General features: G+C 35.0%; 1 protein-coding gene across 11 annotated transcripts in view; it reads right to left on the reverse strand.

Moving 5' to 3' along the window:
• Positions 1 to 21,592, reverse strand: part of LOC127866473 (WD repeat-containing protein on Y chromosome-like) — a 46,919-nt gene that overhangs the window by 22,205 nt on the left and 3,122 nt on the right. For 9 of the 11 annotated variants that reach the window (XM_052407002.1, XM_052407003.1, XM_052407000.1 and 6 more), the window contains 11 exons: positions 14,521 to 14,767; positions 12,793 to 12,939; positions 8,490 to 8,552; positions 6,008 to 6,230; positions 4,428 to 4,612; positions 3,877 to 4,062; positions 2,996 to 3,187; positions 2,112 to 2,375; positions 1,608 to 1,772; positions 848 to 1,000; positions 117 to 301 (listed from right to left, as the gene is read on the reverse strand). In XM_052407002.1, the coding sequence (XP_052262962.1) occupies positions 117 to 301; positions 848 to 1,000; positions 1,608 to 1,772; positions 2,112 to 2,375; positions 2,996 to 3,187; positions 3,877 to 4,062; positions 4,428 to 4,612; positions 6,008 to 6,230; positions 8,490 to 8,552; positions 12,793 to 12,939; positions 14,521 to 14,767 (2,010 nt within the window). Of the gene's footprint in view, positions 1 to 116; positions 302 to 847; positions 1,001 to 1,607; positions 1,773 to 2,111; positions 2,376 to 2,995; positions 3,188 to 3,876; positions 4,063 to 4,427; positions 4,613 to 6,007; positions 6,231 to 8,489; positions 8,553 to 12,792; positions 12,940 to 14,520; positions 14,768 to 18,595; positions 18,741 to 20,261; positions 20,297 to 21,592 lie in introns of those variants that run through there. The other 2 variants (XM_052407009.1, XM_052407008.1) reach the window with 2 other exon arrangements.

Below are 21,592 nucleotides of genomic sequence, written 5' to 3' on the forward strand. Positions count from 1 at the left end.
ATCTGGGACGACACTTTACGCACATGCATTATGCCCAGTTTTCGCAGAACATGACTCATTTGATTGTTTGTAATTGAGAAAGAGGATTGTGCCATGGCAACAATAAGAGCACTTACAGATTTGATGCTGCTCCTTTTCGTAAGCGGTTGAACACTTTCTCTGTTTCCACATCCCAGATGATGATTTCTCCGTCAAAACTTGCGGTGCACAGCAGATTGGGAGGGCAGAAGTCGATCGTTAGAATGTCGTCTTTATGGAGCTGGCCTCCCTTCCATGTCTGTTGCGCATGTACATACATACTCTGAGAATATAAACACAAAAATGACATGTTGTGAAATGATAATTTAACTAATAAAATGTATCACATTGTAGGCAAAATGTAATATAATGTCCCAACCATGCATCTTTGGACACATACAAATCAATATATTCTACAGTGGATAAAAAGAAAAAGGGCCATAATTCTTCCAAAACTCATTGTAGCCAACATTCCTTTCTGAAAGATCATCTACACATTAAGGTTATCCAACCAAAAGTTTGGGGCAAGATCCACCCAGAAGTTACAGAGGAGTTGAAAACTCAACATTTTGGGACCATATATTATATTTAATGGAAAAATAGGCAATGGCCATAACTCTTTCAAGACTGATTGTAGCAACAAAAATTATATCTTTACAGCCAGCAACACATACAGTTAATCAAATAGCAAAAGTTTTGGCAAGATCCACCCAATAGTGCCCCACTCCATGGGGGCATAAAAGCAAATCAAAGAAATAAGCAACTTAAGACAGTTATTCTTAAAAAAAGACATAAGAATGATTGGCAAATCTTCGCCTGTGTAACTCACATCTGGGTCTGAATCCTCGTACAGGGTGATCTGTCGGCTCCATCCTACGGCCAGGATGATCTTCTTGTCTAGTAGCGGCATGATACCAGTTACCTCCGCCTCTGCCACCGCCTCGAGCTTGTGCAGGTTATGACCGTTCTGGAAGTTCCACACCTGCACAGACCAGCATGTGAGACAAGTTCTGGGAAAATGGGTTTTTATACATGCGCGTAAAGTGTCGTCTCAGATTAGCCTGCGCAGGCTTATCAGGGACGACACTCTTGCTTAAACTGGATTTTTGCAAAGAAGAAACTGCCATAACATAAAAAATACCATGCAAGTGGAAAGTGTCCTCCCTGATTAGCCTTTGCAGACTGCACAGGCTAATCTGGAATGACACTTTAAACACAGTCATTGAGCCCCATTTTTCCAAAGCAAGCATCATATACAATAACATGAAAAATGGACAGAATCAGTTATGCGTAAAAATAAGTTAGTTTGAGTCCACTGACCTGACTCCCCATAATTTTTGGTGCCATGATCACAAAAGCTACCCATGAGCCAAATGTGCTCAGGTGAGCTTACAAGACTCAACCACTGACATTGGATTCAACTTATTATTTCTTTGCCAGGAAATTGTTGACTTATAATTATCACACCTTGATGGTTCCATATCATGCCTGAAACAACAGTCGGCTGTAGAAAAACAAAACAACTGACATTCAATTTAGATTTTGAATTATTTCTTTGCCAAGAAATTTTAGAAAGATAATAATCACACCTTGATGGTTCCATTTCGTGCCCCAGACAGCAGTCTTCTGTAGGAGGAGTCAAAGGTCATGCAGGTGATTTCTTCCTCCATATGGGCATTAGAGAGCACAACGGACTTGTTGCCTGTCTCAATATCCCATAATGCAATCACAGACGAGTCACAGCCTGTTGCAACCTGTAAGAAAAGAACATTGTTATATTTTTACTATTTTTATGTTAATATTTGACACATATCACAAGACAAAATTTCTTCCATATAAAAATAAATTTTCAAAAACAAAACAATTTTAGTCAAATGTCTTACAACAAATGATTTTTTAAATGACTACAGTGCATTTCAAAAGTTCAAGTAGCTAGTTGGGACCCTGTACATGCTTTCCATACTTGCCCACTGAATAAGTGACTGTCAAACCATTAAGTATATAGCGTACTTAAAACATTTAAAAGAAAATTAAAACCCTCACATTACTTTAAATTTATCATGTATACAAATTTTATATAACAGCTAGATTACCTGTTTGAACATCGGGTTATAAATGGCACAGCAGAGTTGCGTATCATGAGTATTGACGGTGTCGCTATGAGGGATACTGGTGCGACCCAGTTTCAGCAGGCCTATATAGTCGTTGCAGGTGACAAGCAGAGAACTCTGGGGGGAGGGCTGCAGGTGGATTGGGAATTGACCGTGCTCAGGCATGCGCCCATGAATACTGCTCGGGAACTTCAGGATGACTGTCTGCAGGAGCGCGTGTTCTTTTATGTCCCAGACTTTCACCACCTGGTGATCATATCTCACATGAGCCTCATCTTGGAAAACTGTGCTTAATTCATGTACATAAAGTACTTCCCCAGATTAGCCTGTGCAGTTTGCACAGGCTTATCAGAGACAACACTTTCAGCTTTAATGGAACAAAATTAAAAGGAAGTATGTTTAAAACCAAAATCAAGTTTAAGAGAAAAGTGTTTTCCCTGAGGCTGTGCGGATTTCACAGGCTAATCTGGGAAAAAACTTTACACCCATGCATTAAGCTCTGTTTACCAAGAACAAGGCTGATAAATAAAAACACAATAATGTGAAGTTAAAATAAAGCAAACAATAAATCTCATCTTAACACAAAAATCACAGCTTTACACATTGTGTACACAAAAATACAGTGAATCTTTTTACAGAATAGTCGTTGTTAAGGAACAAAATCTTTCATTGTCAAGTCATACATTTTTAAACAAAATGAACAAACACAGAGGTATATATTAAACTTATACAAATACTTAATTAAATTAAGACAGATTTTGCTACAACTAAAGCAATGTCTTTTGTCTTAACCAGTCCTAGTGTTCTATTAAACACAGTTTTTGACAGACTTTATTTACACAACCTAAGAGCCAACAAACACTCACCGCCTCCTTGGAGTAGCTGAACACCTGCATGAGACCCTCGTGTATTTTCACGCCGATGACCCCTGTGCCGTGACCTTCAAGGACAGCCATAGGCTTGAAGGTCACATAGGGGTTCCAGAGGCGGATGTTGTGATCCAAGCTTCCTGTCACCAAGATATTGAGCTTCTTACTGAAGTCAAAACACTCCACTCCCTGTGAGAGACAGGCATTGGGAGAATAAGCTCAGACATGCCATCAACATTATTAGAACCTTCTTTGGGAAAATGGGGCTTCGTTCATATGCATTAAGAGTCATCCAAGATAGTCCTGTGCAGCCCACTCAGGCTTATCAGGGACAATACAATACAATACAATACATTCCATCTTAAGTTTTTTCGTTAACAAGGCACTTCCTTGAAAAGAAAAATGTACATAAAAGCCGAAAAAATTGTCACTGATAAGTATGTGCGGACTGCACAGGTTAATCAGGGACAACACTTAAAACACATGCATAAATCCTGTTTCCCTAAAACACTTCTTAATTTTAGGAATAGTATACATTCTTGATGTCATTAACATCTGCAGAGGCCCTTAAAATTGGTTTAGAGGCTTTCAAATTAAAAGACCACATATTATAAGGAAAGAAAACATGTTTTGTATCTAGTCTCTGCATAGACAGATAACCCACAAAGCACAATACTAAAAACCTAAAAGCATGTTAAGTACTTGAACATCTAAATAAATGCAAATAAATCTGTTAACAATAGCTGGTTTAGAATTTTTTGAAAATGTTGCCCAGAAAGTCCGTTGTAAAACACTACCATAAAACAGATTTACAGGATCAAATATTTACCAGAGTTTACTATTTTTACACAAATATATACCATAACAGTCCAATGTACCTTATCTATTTTGAACACGTAGACTTTCTTGAGGGAGGTGACAGAAATGACGATGGATTTAACAGGGCTGGCACATGAGGATATGATCATGTCATTGTCTGGTACAAACTGGACCTGGCGTATCAATTCTGGATGGACAGCGGGCAGGACCGTATGACCGATGTACTTGGAATGCTCGTGAAGATTCTGTTCGAACAAGTATGATATAAATGTAAAGAGTTGCGTTCTTGGGAATTGGCTTGCTGGTTGTGCATAAACGGTCGTCTCAGTTAAGACTGTGCATACTTTCTTTTAATGAAAAATTCCATAAAATCGAAATCTGTCATCCCTGATTAGCCTGCCCAGACTGCACAGGCTATTCTGGGGCAACACTTTATGCACAGTTTTCCAAGAATGCAGCTCTATATAACACAAGAGTGTCATGGTTAGTGCATGAATTTTTCAATAAAAATGAGTGCAAAAAAGGAAATTTATCATTTTTGATACAAAAATACAGATTTTTACAGATATTTACAATAAATTTAGAAATAAAGTCCGGATTTAGTTCCTACCTGCATAAATATTTTATGAGCGCCACCCTCATTTTTGAAAGGAACATTGAAGAGCTGTGTTACAGGCTTGTAAAAACGCAGTATGTTGATGTCTCCTGTATCATTGCCGAATATCAGTAGCGACTCTGAATTTGGGTTCCTCTTATCGTAGTAGTAGTCAAAACAGTAGGGAACATCTGGCAATGCTGAAGTAAAACAGTAGGGAACATCTGGCAATGCTGAAGTAAAACAGTAGGGAACATCTGGAAATGCTGAAGTAAAACAGTAGGGAACGTCTGGCAATGCTGAAGTAAAACAGTAGGAAATATCTAGCAATGCTGAAGTAAAACAGTAGGGAACATCTGGTAATGCTGAAGTAAAACAATAGGGAACATCTGGCAATGCTGAAGTAAAACAGTAGGTAACATCTGGTTATGCTGAAGTAAAACAATAGGGAACATCTGGCAATGCTGAAGTAAAACAGTATGGAACATCTGGAAATGCTGAAGTAAAACAGTAGAGAACATCTGGCAATGCTAAAGTAAAACAGTAGGGAACATCTGGCAGTGCTGAAGTAAAACAGTAGGGAACATCTGGCAGTGCTGAAGTAAAACAGTAGGAAATATCTAGCAATGCTGAAGTAAAACAGTAGGGAACATCTGGTAATGCTGAAGTAAAACAGTAGGTAACATCTGGCAATGCTCAAGTAAAACAGTAGGGAACATCTGGCAATGCTCAAGTAAAACAGTAGGGAAAATCTGGCAATGCTCAAGTAAAACAGTAGGGAACATCTGGCAATGCTCAAGTAAAACAGTAGGGAACATCTGGCAATGCTGAAGTAAAACAGTAGGGAACATCTGACAATGCTGAAGTAAAACAGTATGGAACGTCTGGCAATGCTGAAGTAAAACAGTAGGGAACATCTTGCAATGCTGAAGTAAAACAGTAGGGAAAATTTGGCAAAATGCCCCGCCCTCTTGCGGCCATGTTTTCCAACCAAACAGAACCACTTTGAATCTCATCCAAGCTATCATTGGTAGAAATCTTCTAACAAAATTTCATGAAGATCAGAAAATAAATGTGGCCTCTAGATTGTTAAAAAGGCAAATATTGATGCTGCACTGCACACAACACAAGATGCAAAAAAGGCGATCACAAAAGCTCACCATGAGCACATTGTGCTCAGGTGAGCTAAAAATACAATAAATAATTAAGGTTGGAAAGTAAAGTCAAACAAAAAAAGCCAACAGATGTTTAAGGTTAAGCATTCGAATCTCAAACATACAGCTTACTTAAATATAATTGTCTACAGGCAATATATATTAATTGTTCCTGTTTTTTTTCCTGATTCTAAGAGGCAGTTTGAAAACTTATGGTCTCAATTGTTTATTGATATGGTCCTGCAATTCATCAAGGAGTTGGTAAATTCATTCCTTACACAGTGGTGATCTTTTTCATAAGTTGCCAAGTCAAGTACCGGTTCTTCCAAGAAAGCAAACTCAAAAGTGTCTAAATAAGCCTATGGTTTTCTATTCAATTGACATGAAATAATAATACTTAAACTAATGCCTCCACCCAACTGTCATTGTTACATAGCTCACCAAACAGATGCCACTCTTCAAAGTACTGGGCTGTGGAGGTATCAAAGAAGCGAATGTCCCGAGATGTTGACGCTATGGCAATTTTGTGGCAGTTGGGCATGTAGATGGCGTCTGTGACCCACATTTTAAACCGTCGTTTTTGGCTCGTGTCCACTTCATCATCGCTGATGATGTAGTACTTGTCATACTGCATGCTGGGATACCATACACTGATAGCACCTTCCTGAAGGTTACAAACAACTATATAATTGAGCCGTGCTCTGAGAAATGGGGTTTAATTCATGTGTGTTAAGAGTTGTCTCGAATTAATCTAAGCAGTCCATACAGGGTTATCAGGAATTACACTTTCTGCTTTTATGGAATATTTAATTTAAAAGCAGTCCTTAATTCTGAACAAAAATCAAATCTATGTGAAAAGAGTCGTCCCTGATAAGCCTTTGCGGACTGTACAGGCTAATCTGGGACAACACTTTAAACACATTCATTAAGTCCTGTTTTCCCAGAACCCAGCTCAATTGTTTTGTTTTGCTGGCTGATGCTAACGTATATGGGACAAAGATATTTTTCTTTACAGTAATTACTAAATAATTTTACTAATAATATGATGAACTATTTTTCATTGGTTATTGCTTACATTTGTGACCAAGCAGCTTTATTACTACTTAAATGTCTGACTCTAATAAACAGTGCAGAATTGTTCATAAGAATGCTTGCTCATGCACACATTAATTTAATACTTTCAAGTGTTCATAAATAACTGTCTGCAAATAATATGAACAGATAAAAATAACTGTAGAACAAGGTTTCTTTGGTAAATTTTGGTTCAAATGACACTCTGCCAATTTGTTCGCTTTTTATGTCTGGCAAAATTTATGATGGATGCAATGATGTCAAACATGGTTTTGGGTTTTTAGCATAACCAAACATCTTGAAATCAATTTAAAATCTGTGTTAACATCAATCATAAACCAAAATTCAATATAAGAAGTCTTGCTCAAGCCTTATTGCTTGCAAAAAAAATCTTGTTCTGAAATTCAAGTGATCTTCAATTAAGTTAAGCACATTTTCATTCAGCTTTTTATTAACTCTGATTTATATCACACTATTAAATGAAGTTGGAATAAGAAATCAATCTTGGAATAAACTAAAAAACTGGATGTTTTATTGGATATAAAAAATCCTAAAAAAATGAAACCATGTCCATGCGTGCATAAACATAGTTTGCAAAAAAACAACACTTAAAATGATAAAAAGTACAATAATTGTTATGGAAAATGTCATTACAAATTAAATTAAAGGCCTTTCTTACTAGATCCAAGTTTTAAAGGTTTCAGTTCATACCCTTAGATACTGATTAGCAGCAAACAGCATAAAACCTGAACAGACTGCGAGCTACTCGCAGGCTGTTCTGGTTTTATGCTGTTTGCATATAGCCATTTCAACTTTGCTTCTGAGTGGGAAAGTGTTAAATGAACAGTATTGTTTGAGAAAATCGACAAAGTGGTGTCCATTCTAAGATGGATTACTTGTTCCAAGTTCACATAATACAGTGTTTTTATTATTAATCATCTATTAATGCATAATACTCTAATGAATATCACAATTCAGCAAAGTGAAGAATAGGCCTTTCTATGTGAGATATTACAGTATATGAACAGTATAAAAATGGATATTTCTAATTATCTAATAATACTATGATTTAATTTTACAAATGGAGAGGTGATATTGTTAATCAAATAAAATTGTTTCCTTAAGGTCACATTTGCACTTTTAAAGTACTGCGATGATTTTTGTCTGAATGCATTTAAAGTGTATCACATTTTTTTAGTTTATTGAATAACATGTCTCTGTTATATCGAACCTTAGTAAATGAAATTGATTTTAAACATAAAAGGGAAATAATGATCCTGAACACAACAATGGCTTTGTTTGAACAATTGTTTGGTTAGCATTAATCCTATAATGTAATATAGAATTTGCATGTGTGTTTGGTAACTACTAAAACAAACAGCGCTGTGTACATAACTCAGACTACTTCACTGAACAAATATAGGCGTTTCTTTTGCTTGACTTTTACATGGAAAAGTTATTCAGAAAATCAGTCAAGGACACACACATATATTGTACACTTAACAGAATGACCACTTTGACATTGTATGAATAATAAATTAATGAAGCTCAACAAATATCATTATTAAGTCACTTGAGTAACTTTTATTATTTTCTTGGAATTCAATATTATACTCACATCAGATGTGTGTATAATTGGTTGTATAGCGTTTGTAGCAGCAGCAGCAGCAGCATGAGAACAATTTTTAGAAATTTCCTAATAATAATTTTCAAATTTTATGTGAATCATATTTTAAACGGAGGAGGAAAGTCTATGGGACAGTATCCTGTCTCCTGAACTCCTGATCAGAAAACAGTTTCAATTTGCAGACTTCAACTACTGATAGTGAAATTATCTGCCTCTGCCACTTACCCTGCTGATGGTGACGTATCTGGTGGGACCATCAACAGCCACAATCTTGGTGGTCTGCTCTTGCTGAAACAGAATAGAATCATGCATATGAGATATGTGTGTGTGTGTGTGGGGGGGGCATTTAGATGGCTCCAGGATGACACTTTGCGCATTGGATTTAATTTTTCAAAGGCTCCATTGAAACCGAAAATACTTTAAAAGCCCGGATCAGGTCATGCAAAATGAAAGGGCTGTACCAGGAAAAATTTTACACTTGTGTATATCACCATGATTGGCATAATATTTGTGTGTTTATAAGCAATACATGTATTGGCTTTTTTGAAAACTTAAGGTCTCAATTTGTTTGATCAATCTGAAAACACATTTGAGCACATTTATCAACTGTTACAACCAATGTATCAAAATTAGAAGATATACCATTTATATCAGGTATGGTCGCTTTTCTGTTGGAAATGCATAAGCGTCTTATATTACTATACAAACTTTATTTGCACCGCTCTTGTACAATACCTGGATTGATGCATGAGCAGAAAGTATAGTCAAATGTTAGCATGTGCTGTCAACACAGGTAAATCAATATGAGTACTTTCAACTTTTATGGAATTTTTCATATAAAGGAAGTCTCTTCTGAACGAAAATCCATTCTTGGCGGAATCTCTGATAAGCCTGTACAGATTGTAAAGGCAAAGCTGGAACAATACATTCTTTAACATGCATTAAGTATGGTTTTCCCACAGTGGCAGCTCATTTGTATACAAGATAGCCAAGATGCCCCTAGTTCGCTCACCTGAGTGGAGTCGTTTCATTCAATCTTTACCAAATGTCAAACTTGACCTAGATATTGTCCAGACAAACATCCTGGTCAAGTTTCATCATTATTTCATCTGCGAGTCATGATCAATGTACCTATGAAGTTTCATGATCCTAGGCATAAGCATTCTTGAGTTATCATCCGGAAACCATTTTACTAAGTTGAGTCACCGTGACCTTGACAGCCATTGTGTGAATACGTTTTTTGGCACTGTGACCTTGACCTTTGACCTAATGACCTGATAATCAATAGGGGTCATCTGCGAGTCATGATCAATATACCTATGAAGTTTCATTAACCTAGGCATAAGCGTTCTTAAGTTATTATCCAGAAACCATTTTACTACTTCAGGTCACCGTGACCTTGACCTTTAACCTAGTGACCTGAAAATCAATAGGGGTCATCTGCGAGTCATGATCATCGTACCTATGAAGTTTATTGATCTTAGGCATAAGCGTTCTTGAGTTATCATCCAGAAAGCATTTTACTATTTCAGGTCACCGTGACCTTGACCTTTGACCTAGTGACCTGAAAATCAAAAGGAGTTATCTTTGAGTCATGATCAATGTACCTATGAAGTTTCATGATCCTAGGCATAAGCGTTCTTGAGTTATCATCTGGAAACCATTTTACTATTTTGGGTCACCGTGACCTTGACCTTTGACCTAGTGACCTGAAAATCAATAGAGGTCATCTATGAGTCATGATCAATGTACCTATGAAGTTTCATGATCCTAGGCCTAAGCGTTCTTGAGTTATCATCCGGAAACCATTTTACTATTTCGGCTCATCATGACTGACCTTCACCTTTGACCTAGTTACCTGAAAATCAATAGGGGTCATCTACCAGTCATAGTCAATGTACCTATAAAGTTTCATGATCCTAGGCCTAAGCGTTCTTGAGTTATCATACGGAAACCATTTTCTTATTTCGGGTCATCGTGGCCTTGACCTTTGACCTAGTGACCTGAAAATCAATAGGGGTTATCTGCGAGTCATGATCAATGTATCTATGAAGTTTCATGATTCTAGGCATAAGCGTTCTTGAGTTATCATCCGGAAACCATTTGACTATTTAGGGTCATTGTGACTTTGACATTTGACCTAGTTACCTGAAAATCAATAGGGGTCATCTACGAGTTATGATCAATGTACCTATGAAGTTTCATGATCCTAGGCCTAAGCGTTCTTGAGTTATCATCTGGAAACCATTTTACTATTTCGGGTCATCGTGACCTTGACCTTTTACCTAGTGACCTGAAAATCAATAGGGGTTATCTGCAAGTCATGATCAATGTATCTATGAAGTTTCATGATCCTAGGCATAAGCATTCGTGAGTTATTATCTGGAAACCATTTTACTGCTTTGGGTCACCGTGACCTTGACCTTTTACCTAGTGACCTGAAAATCAATAGGGGTCATCTGCGAGTCATGATCAATGTATCTATTTAGTTTCATGATCCTAGGCATAAGTGTTCTTGAGTTATCATCCGGAAACCATTTCACTATCTCGGGTCATCATGACCTTAACATTTGACCTAGTGACCTGAAAATAAATACGGGTCATCTGCGAGTCATGATCAATGTACCTATGAAGTTTCATGATCCTTGGCTTAAGCGCTCTTGAGTTATCATCCGGAAACCATCTGGTGGACGGACCGGCCGACATGAGCAAAACAATATACCCCCTCTTCTTCGAAAGGGGGGGGGGCATAATGAGGAAACTGCCCCCCTCCCAGCAGCCATGTTATTCAACTGACCGGAACCATTTTTTAACTCAACTCTCGTATCAAGGAAACATATGTTCTGAGCAAATTTCAAGAAAATTGGGCCAAAAATGTGACTTCTACTTTTATATACATATAGACAAAAATGCCCCGCCCACTGGCGGCCATGTTTTTTCACCGATCCCGACCATTTTCAAATTTCGTCCGAGATATCAATAAAACCAATGTTTTGACCAACTTTCATGATGATTGGGCACAAATTGTGTCTTCTAAAGTGTTTACAAGGTTTCTCTATAGCAAATAGGGAAAACTGCCACTTATTATATATATACATATAGAGAAAAATGCCCCGCCCACTGGCAGCCATGTTTTTTCACCGATCTCGACCATTTTCGAACTTGTCCGAGACATCAATTGAACCAATGTTTTGACCAACTTTCATGATGATTAGGCAAAATTTGTGACTTCTAGAGTGATTACAAGGTTTCTCTATAGCCAAATAAGGAAAACTGCCCCGCCCACTGGCGGCCATGTTTTTCAACGGATCGGAATCACTTTTAAACTCAACCAAGATATTATTAAGACAAACATTTTGACAAAGTTACATGAAGATTGGGCATAAAATGTGACTTCTACAGTGTTTACAAGGTTTTTCTTTTTTTTACCTAGTGACCTTGTTTTTGACCCGGCACAACCCAGTTTCAAACTCGGCAGAGATTTCATTGGGACAAAGCTTCTGACCAAGTTTCATGAAGATGGGACAAGAAATGTAGCCTCTAGAGTGTTTACGAGCAAATGTTAACGGACGGACGGACGGACATACGACGGACAAAGACCGGTCACAAAAGCTCACTTGAGCAATCAGGTGAGCTAATAAAATCATAGTTGAGTGAGAAAGCTTTCTATCTGATATAAACGTGATTGGCAGATACAACTGTTCAACATCTGCTTTGGCTTTCTTATGTTTTCATTATACTAAATGACCTTTCTTTCTTGAACAAGAAGTCAGCCAGCAATTTACAGATATAAATGATACAATTTACTGCCAACAAGCAGAAACATAATGGCTTAACCAAACAAGGGAATCTGATATTGAAACAAGAATGGAAATAATAGCTGGTTGAAAGCAGACTAAAGAATTGATCAGTTTAGATAGATGCATTGTTTTGCCAATAATCAAAGAAAGTGACACGGGTGGAATGGGGCATTCAGTTGTAATAACATTCGGTTCTTGTTTATTGATCAATATCATAAGAACTATGCTACATTGTCACTTAGTTGACGAGTTTTGCTATAAGAACGCATACAAGAAATCAGATCTAGTCCAAAACTGGGTTTTCACCTTTTTTAACATGTTAGCATTCTAATAACTTGTCAACAGTTTATTTTATTTGAAAAATTAAAAAAACATTAAAATAAACAAGACATTTATTTTCTTGCTCATTGCATTTTCCATTTAAGATCTAATGTTTCTCTTTTTTTAAATCTAATAATTAATGCCAGATGACAAAAGTGATCACATTTACCCAATACAAATGGCTGATAATCAAATTAAATAAAAAATAGGTGAGCGGTTTTAAGCAGGTGGTTAATGACAGTTGGTGACAGTTTTTAAATGTCTTCCAACTAGATAAATTAAAAACATAAATTATGTATAATTATCTCTCGTTAAATAAATGAATACATTTTCAATTATTATAATTACTATGATCAAAGAATTGTAAATAGAGGTAACAAAATTGCCATGATTATAACAACGCCTACCCGATTCTGAACAATGTGCCTGATTTTGGGTTCAACAAGGAATGGTATTTCCCTTTTTGTGCGCATGTAGTCGTTTTCTCTGTAGAGGAGCAGCAGGTACGTACAGAATTCATTCCAGTCTACGTACCCGCTGCCAGAAGAGTCCAGCTGAAAATGGGAGACAACTCATTCTAAAATTTGATATCATCAGCAGGGGGATAAAATTGTAATCAACAATATGGGAGATAATTCATACTTACAATAATTATTGTAATCAACAGTATGGGACTTCATTCGTGAAAATATATTATCAAAGTAACGGGAGATAACTCTTATTAAATAGTTATAGAGTATTGGAGATAATGCATATGAAAATGTTATCATGAGAGTGGATAAATTCATTTTTATATTTGCTCAGTTTTCTAACTGTAGAGAACAAAAATATGATTTTTAAATTCTTAAATAAACAATGCACAAAGAAAATTATTACTTCAATACCTTGATGCACAACTTTAATACAGGAGCACCTGGCGCTGACCTTCACAAATCTCAAAGCAACTGTGTTAAGGACAAAGGTCACTCAAACTATCTACAAACCGCTGTCTTCCCCAGACTTGATGATTATACGTGTTTATTTGAGGTAAAATGTTACGTTAATTTAGTCTTTTTTTATAAGATCTTTTAAAGATGTTAAAGAAAAATTAATTGCTTATACATATACACTCACACTATCAATTGAGTTATATTAAGCCTTGATCAAATAATGCAAACAAAAGCTACCTTCATTTTATTTCAATAATAGTTGCAATTCATTCAATATTGGTCTATAATCTGTTATTGTTAAATTAACATAATATTTTATTTCCAATAACTGTACTCAGATGAACTTACTTTCAAAGACCATTGATTACAACACTTTATCAGTTGACACAATCAAGACTGTCAACATTTGAGTCTTGTTCTGAGAAAATTGGGCTTTATGCATGTGCGTAAAGTGTCATCCCAGACACTTTCAGCCTAAACTTGATTATCGGTAAGAGGGACTTTCTTTAAACTAAAAATACCATAAAAGCGGAAAGTGTTGTCAGTGATAAGCCTGTGCGGATTGCACAGGCTAATCTGGGAGGACACTTTACGCACATGCATTATGCCCAGTTTTCTCAGAATGGGACTCATTTGTTATCAATCTCTACAGTCAAAACAAAAGAATTCAGGTTCTGAAATGTTGTTCCAGTTGGCAATTGTATTTATCTATTTGTGTGTATCCGTCTATATCATTGTGATTGCCAGTTGCATGGTTACTTTGCCATTGCATTCAAACAAAAATACAGAGCTGTTGTCACCAACTCAATGGATAAGAATTTGCACAGAAATTATAATGTTTACAAATATGCATGCCTTTCATTTGAATTTTTTTTTTTTTAAATATCAAACTCATGCAATACTGCGCATTATGTCCGGTAATAACATGTATAGAACTGTAAGTTTTCACAAACATAGTTCCCACCACGCCTGCTGTTAAAAGTCAATAAAAAGTGGGGGTCCAATCATTTGAAACTTTCTGCTTTTATGTTTTGTGCCTGTTTAAAGAAAGTCTCTTCTTTGCAAAAATCCAGTTAAGGCTGAACATGTCTTCCCTGATTAGCCTCTGCGGACTGCACAGGCTAATCTGGGACAACACAGTTGGCATATTCATTAAACCCTTTTTTCATGGAGTGAGGCTCATTTATAAATGGTGATAATGCAAACCTTCATAAACAGTTTCTCCAAATAGTCATCATATTCGTCTGTCACAAGAACGTCTGATATGGTCTGCTTAAACTCAGCCAGGTTCATACAGCCAGGGGTGCGGGGAAGGGTCTTGGCGGGGAAAAACCCAGTCCCCGCCTGCAGCAAAATGGCTTCCGGCTTGTGCTTGTGGAACCGGTTCATAAGCTTTTCCAGATGATGCAATTTTATTTCCTCTTCCAACCGGAGGTTTTCCTCTTTGTCGAAACTGGAAAGATATCAACAAGTAACAACAGTGATTCGATTTTTAAGCAGTTGTCTTGTCAAAACTGAAAAGTAAAAATCTTGCAATTTTCAGTCAGAGAATTGTAGCATTGTTTTTGCAGCATCAGCAATATATTAAACTACCCTTCGAGATCATTATTACATATATTTGAAAGCATTTGACATGTTGCCGTTAGGTATAACAATACCATTAAACGAAGGCGATTATGACCATACATTGCTGATCTATGAGTTTAAGATATTATGGCCATCAATAACTTATAAGTGGCTTCATAAATGTGGAAATTACATTTTCATTCACTGCAATATGAACCCTATTAAGAATATGTTCATGAACAAATGAACCACGTATGTCAACGTTTACGAACAATTGTTGAGGACTTATGAAATCTTCATGATAATTTTCAACGGATTCATTAACAATGTTTATCAAATTGCATTTATATGAAATTTCATTTTGCTTCTTTTTAGTGTTCATGAAATTTTCTTAGCAGTTTGTTTTTATTTCCTTATATTCTTCAAATGTAATGACAATGTGGTGTAATGGATATGGTCAGTCCGTCTAGCGACCGGGAGGTCACGGGTTTGATCCCCATCGTGGGAGCGTTCTTTAGATCTCCCCCAAAGACACCAAGTACTGGTTCTAGGCCCAGGAAACAGACTCGAGAGCATTTATATAAAACCTTAGGCTTTTGATGCAATCTACCTAAAATAAATAGGTTTAAACTAAATATAATCACATAATAACCATAATCTATGGGGATGTTGTTGTACATGTAATTTTACCAATTTCAAGATGGAAACTAATATATTCACTGTCATGTTACTTTCAACCCTTTCCCACTCAGAAGAAAAGTGAAAATGGCTTGCAGTCTGTTCAATTTTTATGCTGTTTGCTGCTCATCCATAACTAAGGCTCTATTGGTTATTGTTGGTTTGGGTGCTACTTACATGTACCCTGGGTACTCTTAAGTATACTTACATGTACCCTGGGTACTGTAAATATACTTAAACGTATCTGGGAGACATTAGACTGTACCGAGTTGTATTCCCGCCCAAAATCCGATGTCGTAAAACACGCTACCGATTAGCCGACAATGACCAATCAAGCATAACTGTTAAAAAGGGTCGGAAGCCTTTAAAACCTAAATCTTGTATGAAATGTCTTTGATTTAATTTGACATTCTAAGGGACAACAAATGCGTCAAAATACATATCTAAGTGGTAAAGGGTTAACACCTATGCATAATGGCCAGTGTAAGGTTAATGTCAGAGCCTAAATATTAGACTGTGCAGGCATACAATGTTTATTCGTAAAAGTTAAGTCAACATTTGTTTTGAAGCTATTTTCTTTGTTAATACATTAAATATATTTGAGGTAACTGCAAATTTGCATAAAAAAATAACATTTAAAATTCAAATTTAGAATTTACCATAAATTTGTGTGTAAGATTTAGAATTCCTTAAGTGGCTTATTAAAAAATAGGGCCATATGATATCCAGGCATATGTACGTTTTATTACAGCAGTTTCATCAATATTCCCATAAATTAATAATTCATTACGCATTAGCACCTTTAATTACATACTTTAATATCAACATAATTAACATCTGTGTATTGTCCACAATATTAATCTCTATATCTTTGTGTTCATGTTTAAAGAAACTTACTTTATTTTCTTCTCTTCCTTGCTTTTAGCATCTTTCTTGGTCAAAAGTTTACTTTTTGTTGTCATATTTATCCAGTTGTAGACGTTATTAATAATATATCAATACAAGTTCATGTCTGCTGTCACAACTTATTATCCAAGTTCATCATGTTTAATCAAAACCTATAAAAATTACTTCTAACAAACACTCGGATTTAACAGTATTTTCAACACCATACAAATATTGTCTTATCAGAAGGGTTTCCAGGGTTGTTTTCTTCAAACGGCTAACCACTATTGCCAATACATTATAAAAAAACAACCACAGAAGCATACGATGTATACTTCAAGGTACAAAGTATAACTTTGCATGTGAAGACTTCATTCAAACAGAAAATTCAATGTGTGTTTTTTGAAATTAGCAGATACATCCCACAGGTATCATGAAACACAAGTTGTAATTTGTTCTACAAAGTGATCAATGGGAAGTATTGAATAATTAATCCTAGCTTTGTCAACACCATGTTCTACCTGGAAACCATAACAGTCCTAATGTCTGGGGTCTGTCCTTACAAAGTAATTGATGCATTTCCAATGCAATAACAATTGTAAAATTAACCCTTTGCATGCTGGGTTTTTTGTCGTCTGTTAAAATGTCATCTGCTGAATTAAAAAAATTATAATTTCCTTCGATTTTTTTTCGAAGAATACTATCAGAATAGCAAACAGTTTGGATCCTGATGAGACGCCACGTTCTGTGGCGTCTCATCTGGATCCAAACTGTTTGCAAAGGCCTTCAAAATTTGGTTGCAGCACTGAAAGAGTTAGACTAGCAACATCATCAGCTAATGTTGTTGAATGGGTTTGAAAAGTAGCATGTATGTTGCTGCATAACAACAAGCGCTATTGATGTATCTCCTCTGACAAATGGATGATGGGATTGAATTAGATAACATAAATGCTGGCTGTTATGTTAAAGTTAATTTGACAGACATTATTATATGCATGTTTTTGAAAAACTAACAAATCCCAGTTTATCAAGCATGCATTGTAAAACGTGTAATAGATAATAAATCATAATGTAAATCTTCAAAGCAAACTGTTTTTGTTATATTTCTTCCACAATCTAACCAACAGCTTTAAATGTAAATTAATTAAAATTAGTTTTTGTATAAATCAAAAGCAGCGTTGGCAAACAATTTCTTCGATAAATTGTTTTTAAATCCTAGATATGATGATAACACTTGGAAGCATCCCCGTAGAGGCAAGATAACATTATTGTATTTCAATTATAATTTAATTATCGATAATGCAGATATGTTTTAAAAAAGAGAAAGTAATCCATATCAATAAACTTATAATACCAACACTCAAAAATACATGTAGCACTACGGAATGTGGCAGATTATATTTGCCGTTCACAAGAATTATGATTTCATAAATGTATATAAAATTGACAGTAATTCCACATATAAACATATAAGATGCACTGCAGATCACATGTCATCCATGCAAAATCATAAATATTACAATAAAAAACACACTGTATTTGTAAAGAAAATTAAATTCCGCACTTATTGCCTAATTCAGAAAACATTATAACCAAGTATACGCCTATAGAAATTACTTCAATAAACTATGATTAGTTTTTTGTCTATGACCTAAAATTTCTACTGGGACAAAACAAGCTGGGAAGATCAAGTTTCTTTACTTTCACTGTCAACGTCTTCAAGTTTTACAAAAATGTCATTAACAATAACAATGTAATCAGACATAACTGTTAACAAGGTACGAACATGACAATTAGGTAATTATAGGTCAATAAGATTAACATTGGCTGAAAGAGACCATCTGGTTTTTAAACCGAACATATGTGTTTGTACAGTAACCATTACTGTAGTTATAGTTTCATTAGAATGCAATTTAAAAAATGCCATATTCTTACCACAATTATTACTCTTGTTTTGCTTTTGTTTTTAAGTAATAAATTTATTTTATAACATGTTCCATAAGGTTCTATAAGTCAGAAACCGCATAAAAAACTGAACTATGCTCAGACAGGTTTATTCCTTCTTATATTGTGCATATTTATACAATGAAATAATTTCAAAGGTCAAAATAAAAAATACTTTTTACAAGCCCAATAAGTAAATAAATGTTACCTCAACATTCTGTTTCCAATCATACCATCATATCATGGTGTGAACATTTTATAAATAAAAAGTCTGCAATTCTTATCAGAGCATTTTAAATCAAATATGATAAGGCCATATATATTAACTGCATCAATGGAACATATCCAATCTATTGTGCCAATGTCCACCACATATGGCTCAAAATTGATAATTTAAAATTGATTTCAGCATATTTACTTTCAACTGAGTCAGCATTTCAGCATTTATCTGACATATCAACAAAAAAGGGATTATAAATAAATGTTTTACATTGTGGCATGCATTCATCATTATTAAAAGTTTGGAGGATTATAATACATCTGAGGGTCTGAATTCCAAATTTAAGATAATATACTATGGTAAGCAGCATTAATGCAAACAAGGAACCAGATGGTCCGATGATCAGAATCTGTCAAAGTCTATGGTTGTTAATTCCTTGTGGCTGAAGCCACCCTGAATCAAGAGATGAGAAGCTAAATACAACCTGACAGGCCGCATTGGATTTGGGCACTTATATATTTGCTTTATTGAATAATATTTATCAATGTGTCAAACAAATGCAGGCTATGTGATCATCAATCAATAATGCAATTCAATATATTTTAAAAGCGTTTTCATTGTGCAGTTAATTGTTATGTTGCTGATAATGTTTTAGGTATTTCCCAGTCCCCTTGGTATTGCCAAATGTCCAAAATGTGTGAAACAAAGGTGGCAAGAATACAGAGGACAAGCAAAAACAAGCAAATCTGTACTTTGTTTTTGAACATAAATAATTAATTTTATGGTAACATTATTTGCCTGGCTGCTAATAAGTGACACCTTAGCAATATAAAAGCAGAATCTTTCCCTTGCAACATAATACACATCACAATGGATTTGAAGCTTTCTATACCATATAGTATTCCATATAATGTTAAAGAAGTACTCTTGTATTTTCACAAGGACGTTTTAGTACTTATCAGCAGATTTATTTACAGAACTTAGTGATCTGAAGTTGTTTCTTGGTTGTTGGTACAGGCTAGGTGTGGGTGTGCATATTCAACTAACACTAACCTGTGCTTTGAACTAAGAGCAATGACCAACATTTGGTTATCATTACAAGTTATAATTATTTGATTGAAGATTGTTACAGGTTTTCATGTGAAACTTTATAATGTTTTTATGGAGTGTGTTTTAAAAAGGGAAATAACCATTGAATCATATTGAAACTACAATAGTTTTTTTAAGCCAGGACAAGTCGGGTGCTTGTAGTTGTAACAACAAAGCACTAGCCTGTGCTAAGACCCAAGGACAGCTTTCAACAGCGTACAAAATGTATTATGTCTAAGTCCTGTTATTTCTCAACAGTTTTCAAAGTCCAATGACCATGTGATGTGAATTTAATGCTAATTTTCATATGGTGTCAATTCAAAGTCCACTAAGAAGATAATATATAATTGACAGTCAAACTTTAAAGTAGAAATATTTGCTAACCGCCCAACTTGTTTCTTAAGTGCTGTTGGGTGCAGCTGAATGTCCAAAGTATTGAATCTCCTAAAAAAACACATTGTGCTGTTGCAATTATTTTTCCAGCAAATACATGTTAGACCATTAAGCTGATTATCATTTTATATAATGAATAAATACATTTAAATGTATAATTTATTTACAATACCTTTCTTCAGATAGTTCCATTTTGAAGAAATGTTTCCATCAAGAAATCTGCTTACAAATGTGAATCGATGTTGTATAAATCAACTTTATGTACTGCTTTGTTACAAATAATTGGAAAAATTGTAAAAACTTCATTGCATAATGCCTACCTACTTAGCAAATATAATTTAACTGTTTCCTCTTTTCAACATATTAAATATCAATTAATTGAAAGCGAAATTCTCAATCCATGTTCATGATGAGCTTGCATGGACTCATTGAAACAAATTAATTCAAAAGATAATCTAAAGGAATCATTCTCAATGAACTGGTATGTAAACCAATGTTCCCTCAAATTCAATCCCAAGTGGCATGGTGCATGCTTTGAAATAGTTTTGATTTTTTTATGAATTTAATATTTGGTACAGTTCTTTTTATTAAATTAGCATCAGATAATGCATTTATACATTGATAAAATAGTAAAATATACTGGTATTTATACCTTGAAAGAAAAAAAACATAAACAAATTTATAATTTTTTTTTTTTTTCAGTATGTTTCCTTTAATGAATGCAAATTTAATTACTCTTTAGACAGATTTAAACTTAAAGATACAGTCTGCATGAAATCTGAACACTGAAAATCAAAGCCCTGAAAGCTGATTTCAATCTCTTAATTAATTCATTGCAGAAGCACATTTAAGGATTTTCTATAGGCTTATCCTAGTTTTATATATATATATATTAGGCTGAAGTCAATGTGACCTGTTTCTGAAGTTATTCTAACATGGATAATCTTTCACTGCCAATTAAGTTACCTTAATACAATCTGAACTTATTTGATTATTACAGTCAACAAAATCCAAAAGCAGAATCTTATAAAATAGGAGCCTTGCTCTGTAAAAACAGGGTTAAATGCATGTATGTAAAGTAGCACCAATATTAGCTTGTACAGTCCACGCATAATAATCAGGCAACACTTTCCACTTGAATTGTATTGTTCATTTAAAGGGGCCTTTTCACGTTTTGGTAAATTGACAAAATTTAAAAAAGTTGTTTCAGATTTGCAAATTTTTGTTTTAGTTATGATTTTTGTTAGTAAACAGTTAGACTGAACATCAACCATGCTCTAAAATAGCCATAATATGCATCTTTTGACAATTTAAAAACCTGAAGATTATAAAGCGTTGCAACGTGAAACAATTGAATAATTCTGAGAGTTCTGTTGTTGTCGTTATATTTGGTGAAACTGTGAGGATTGCTCATACAAAGTATAAAATACATTAGTTATTGTATGAGCACGGATGGCCAAGTGGTCTAAGTGGTAGACTTCTACTCCAAAGACTCCAGGGGTC

Source organism: Dreissena polymorpha, chromosome 2 (assembly GCF_020536995.1).
Source record: "Dreissena polymorpha isolate Duluth1 chromosome 2, UMN_Dpol_1.0, whole genome shotgun sequence".
NCBI lineage: Eukaryota > Metazoa > Mollusca > Bivalvia > Myida > Dreissenidae > Dreissena > Dreissena polymorpha.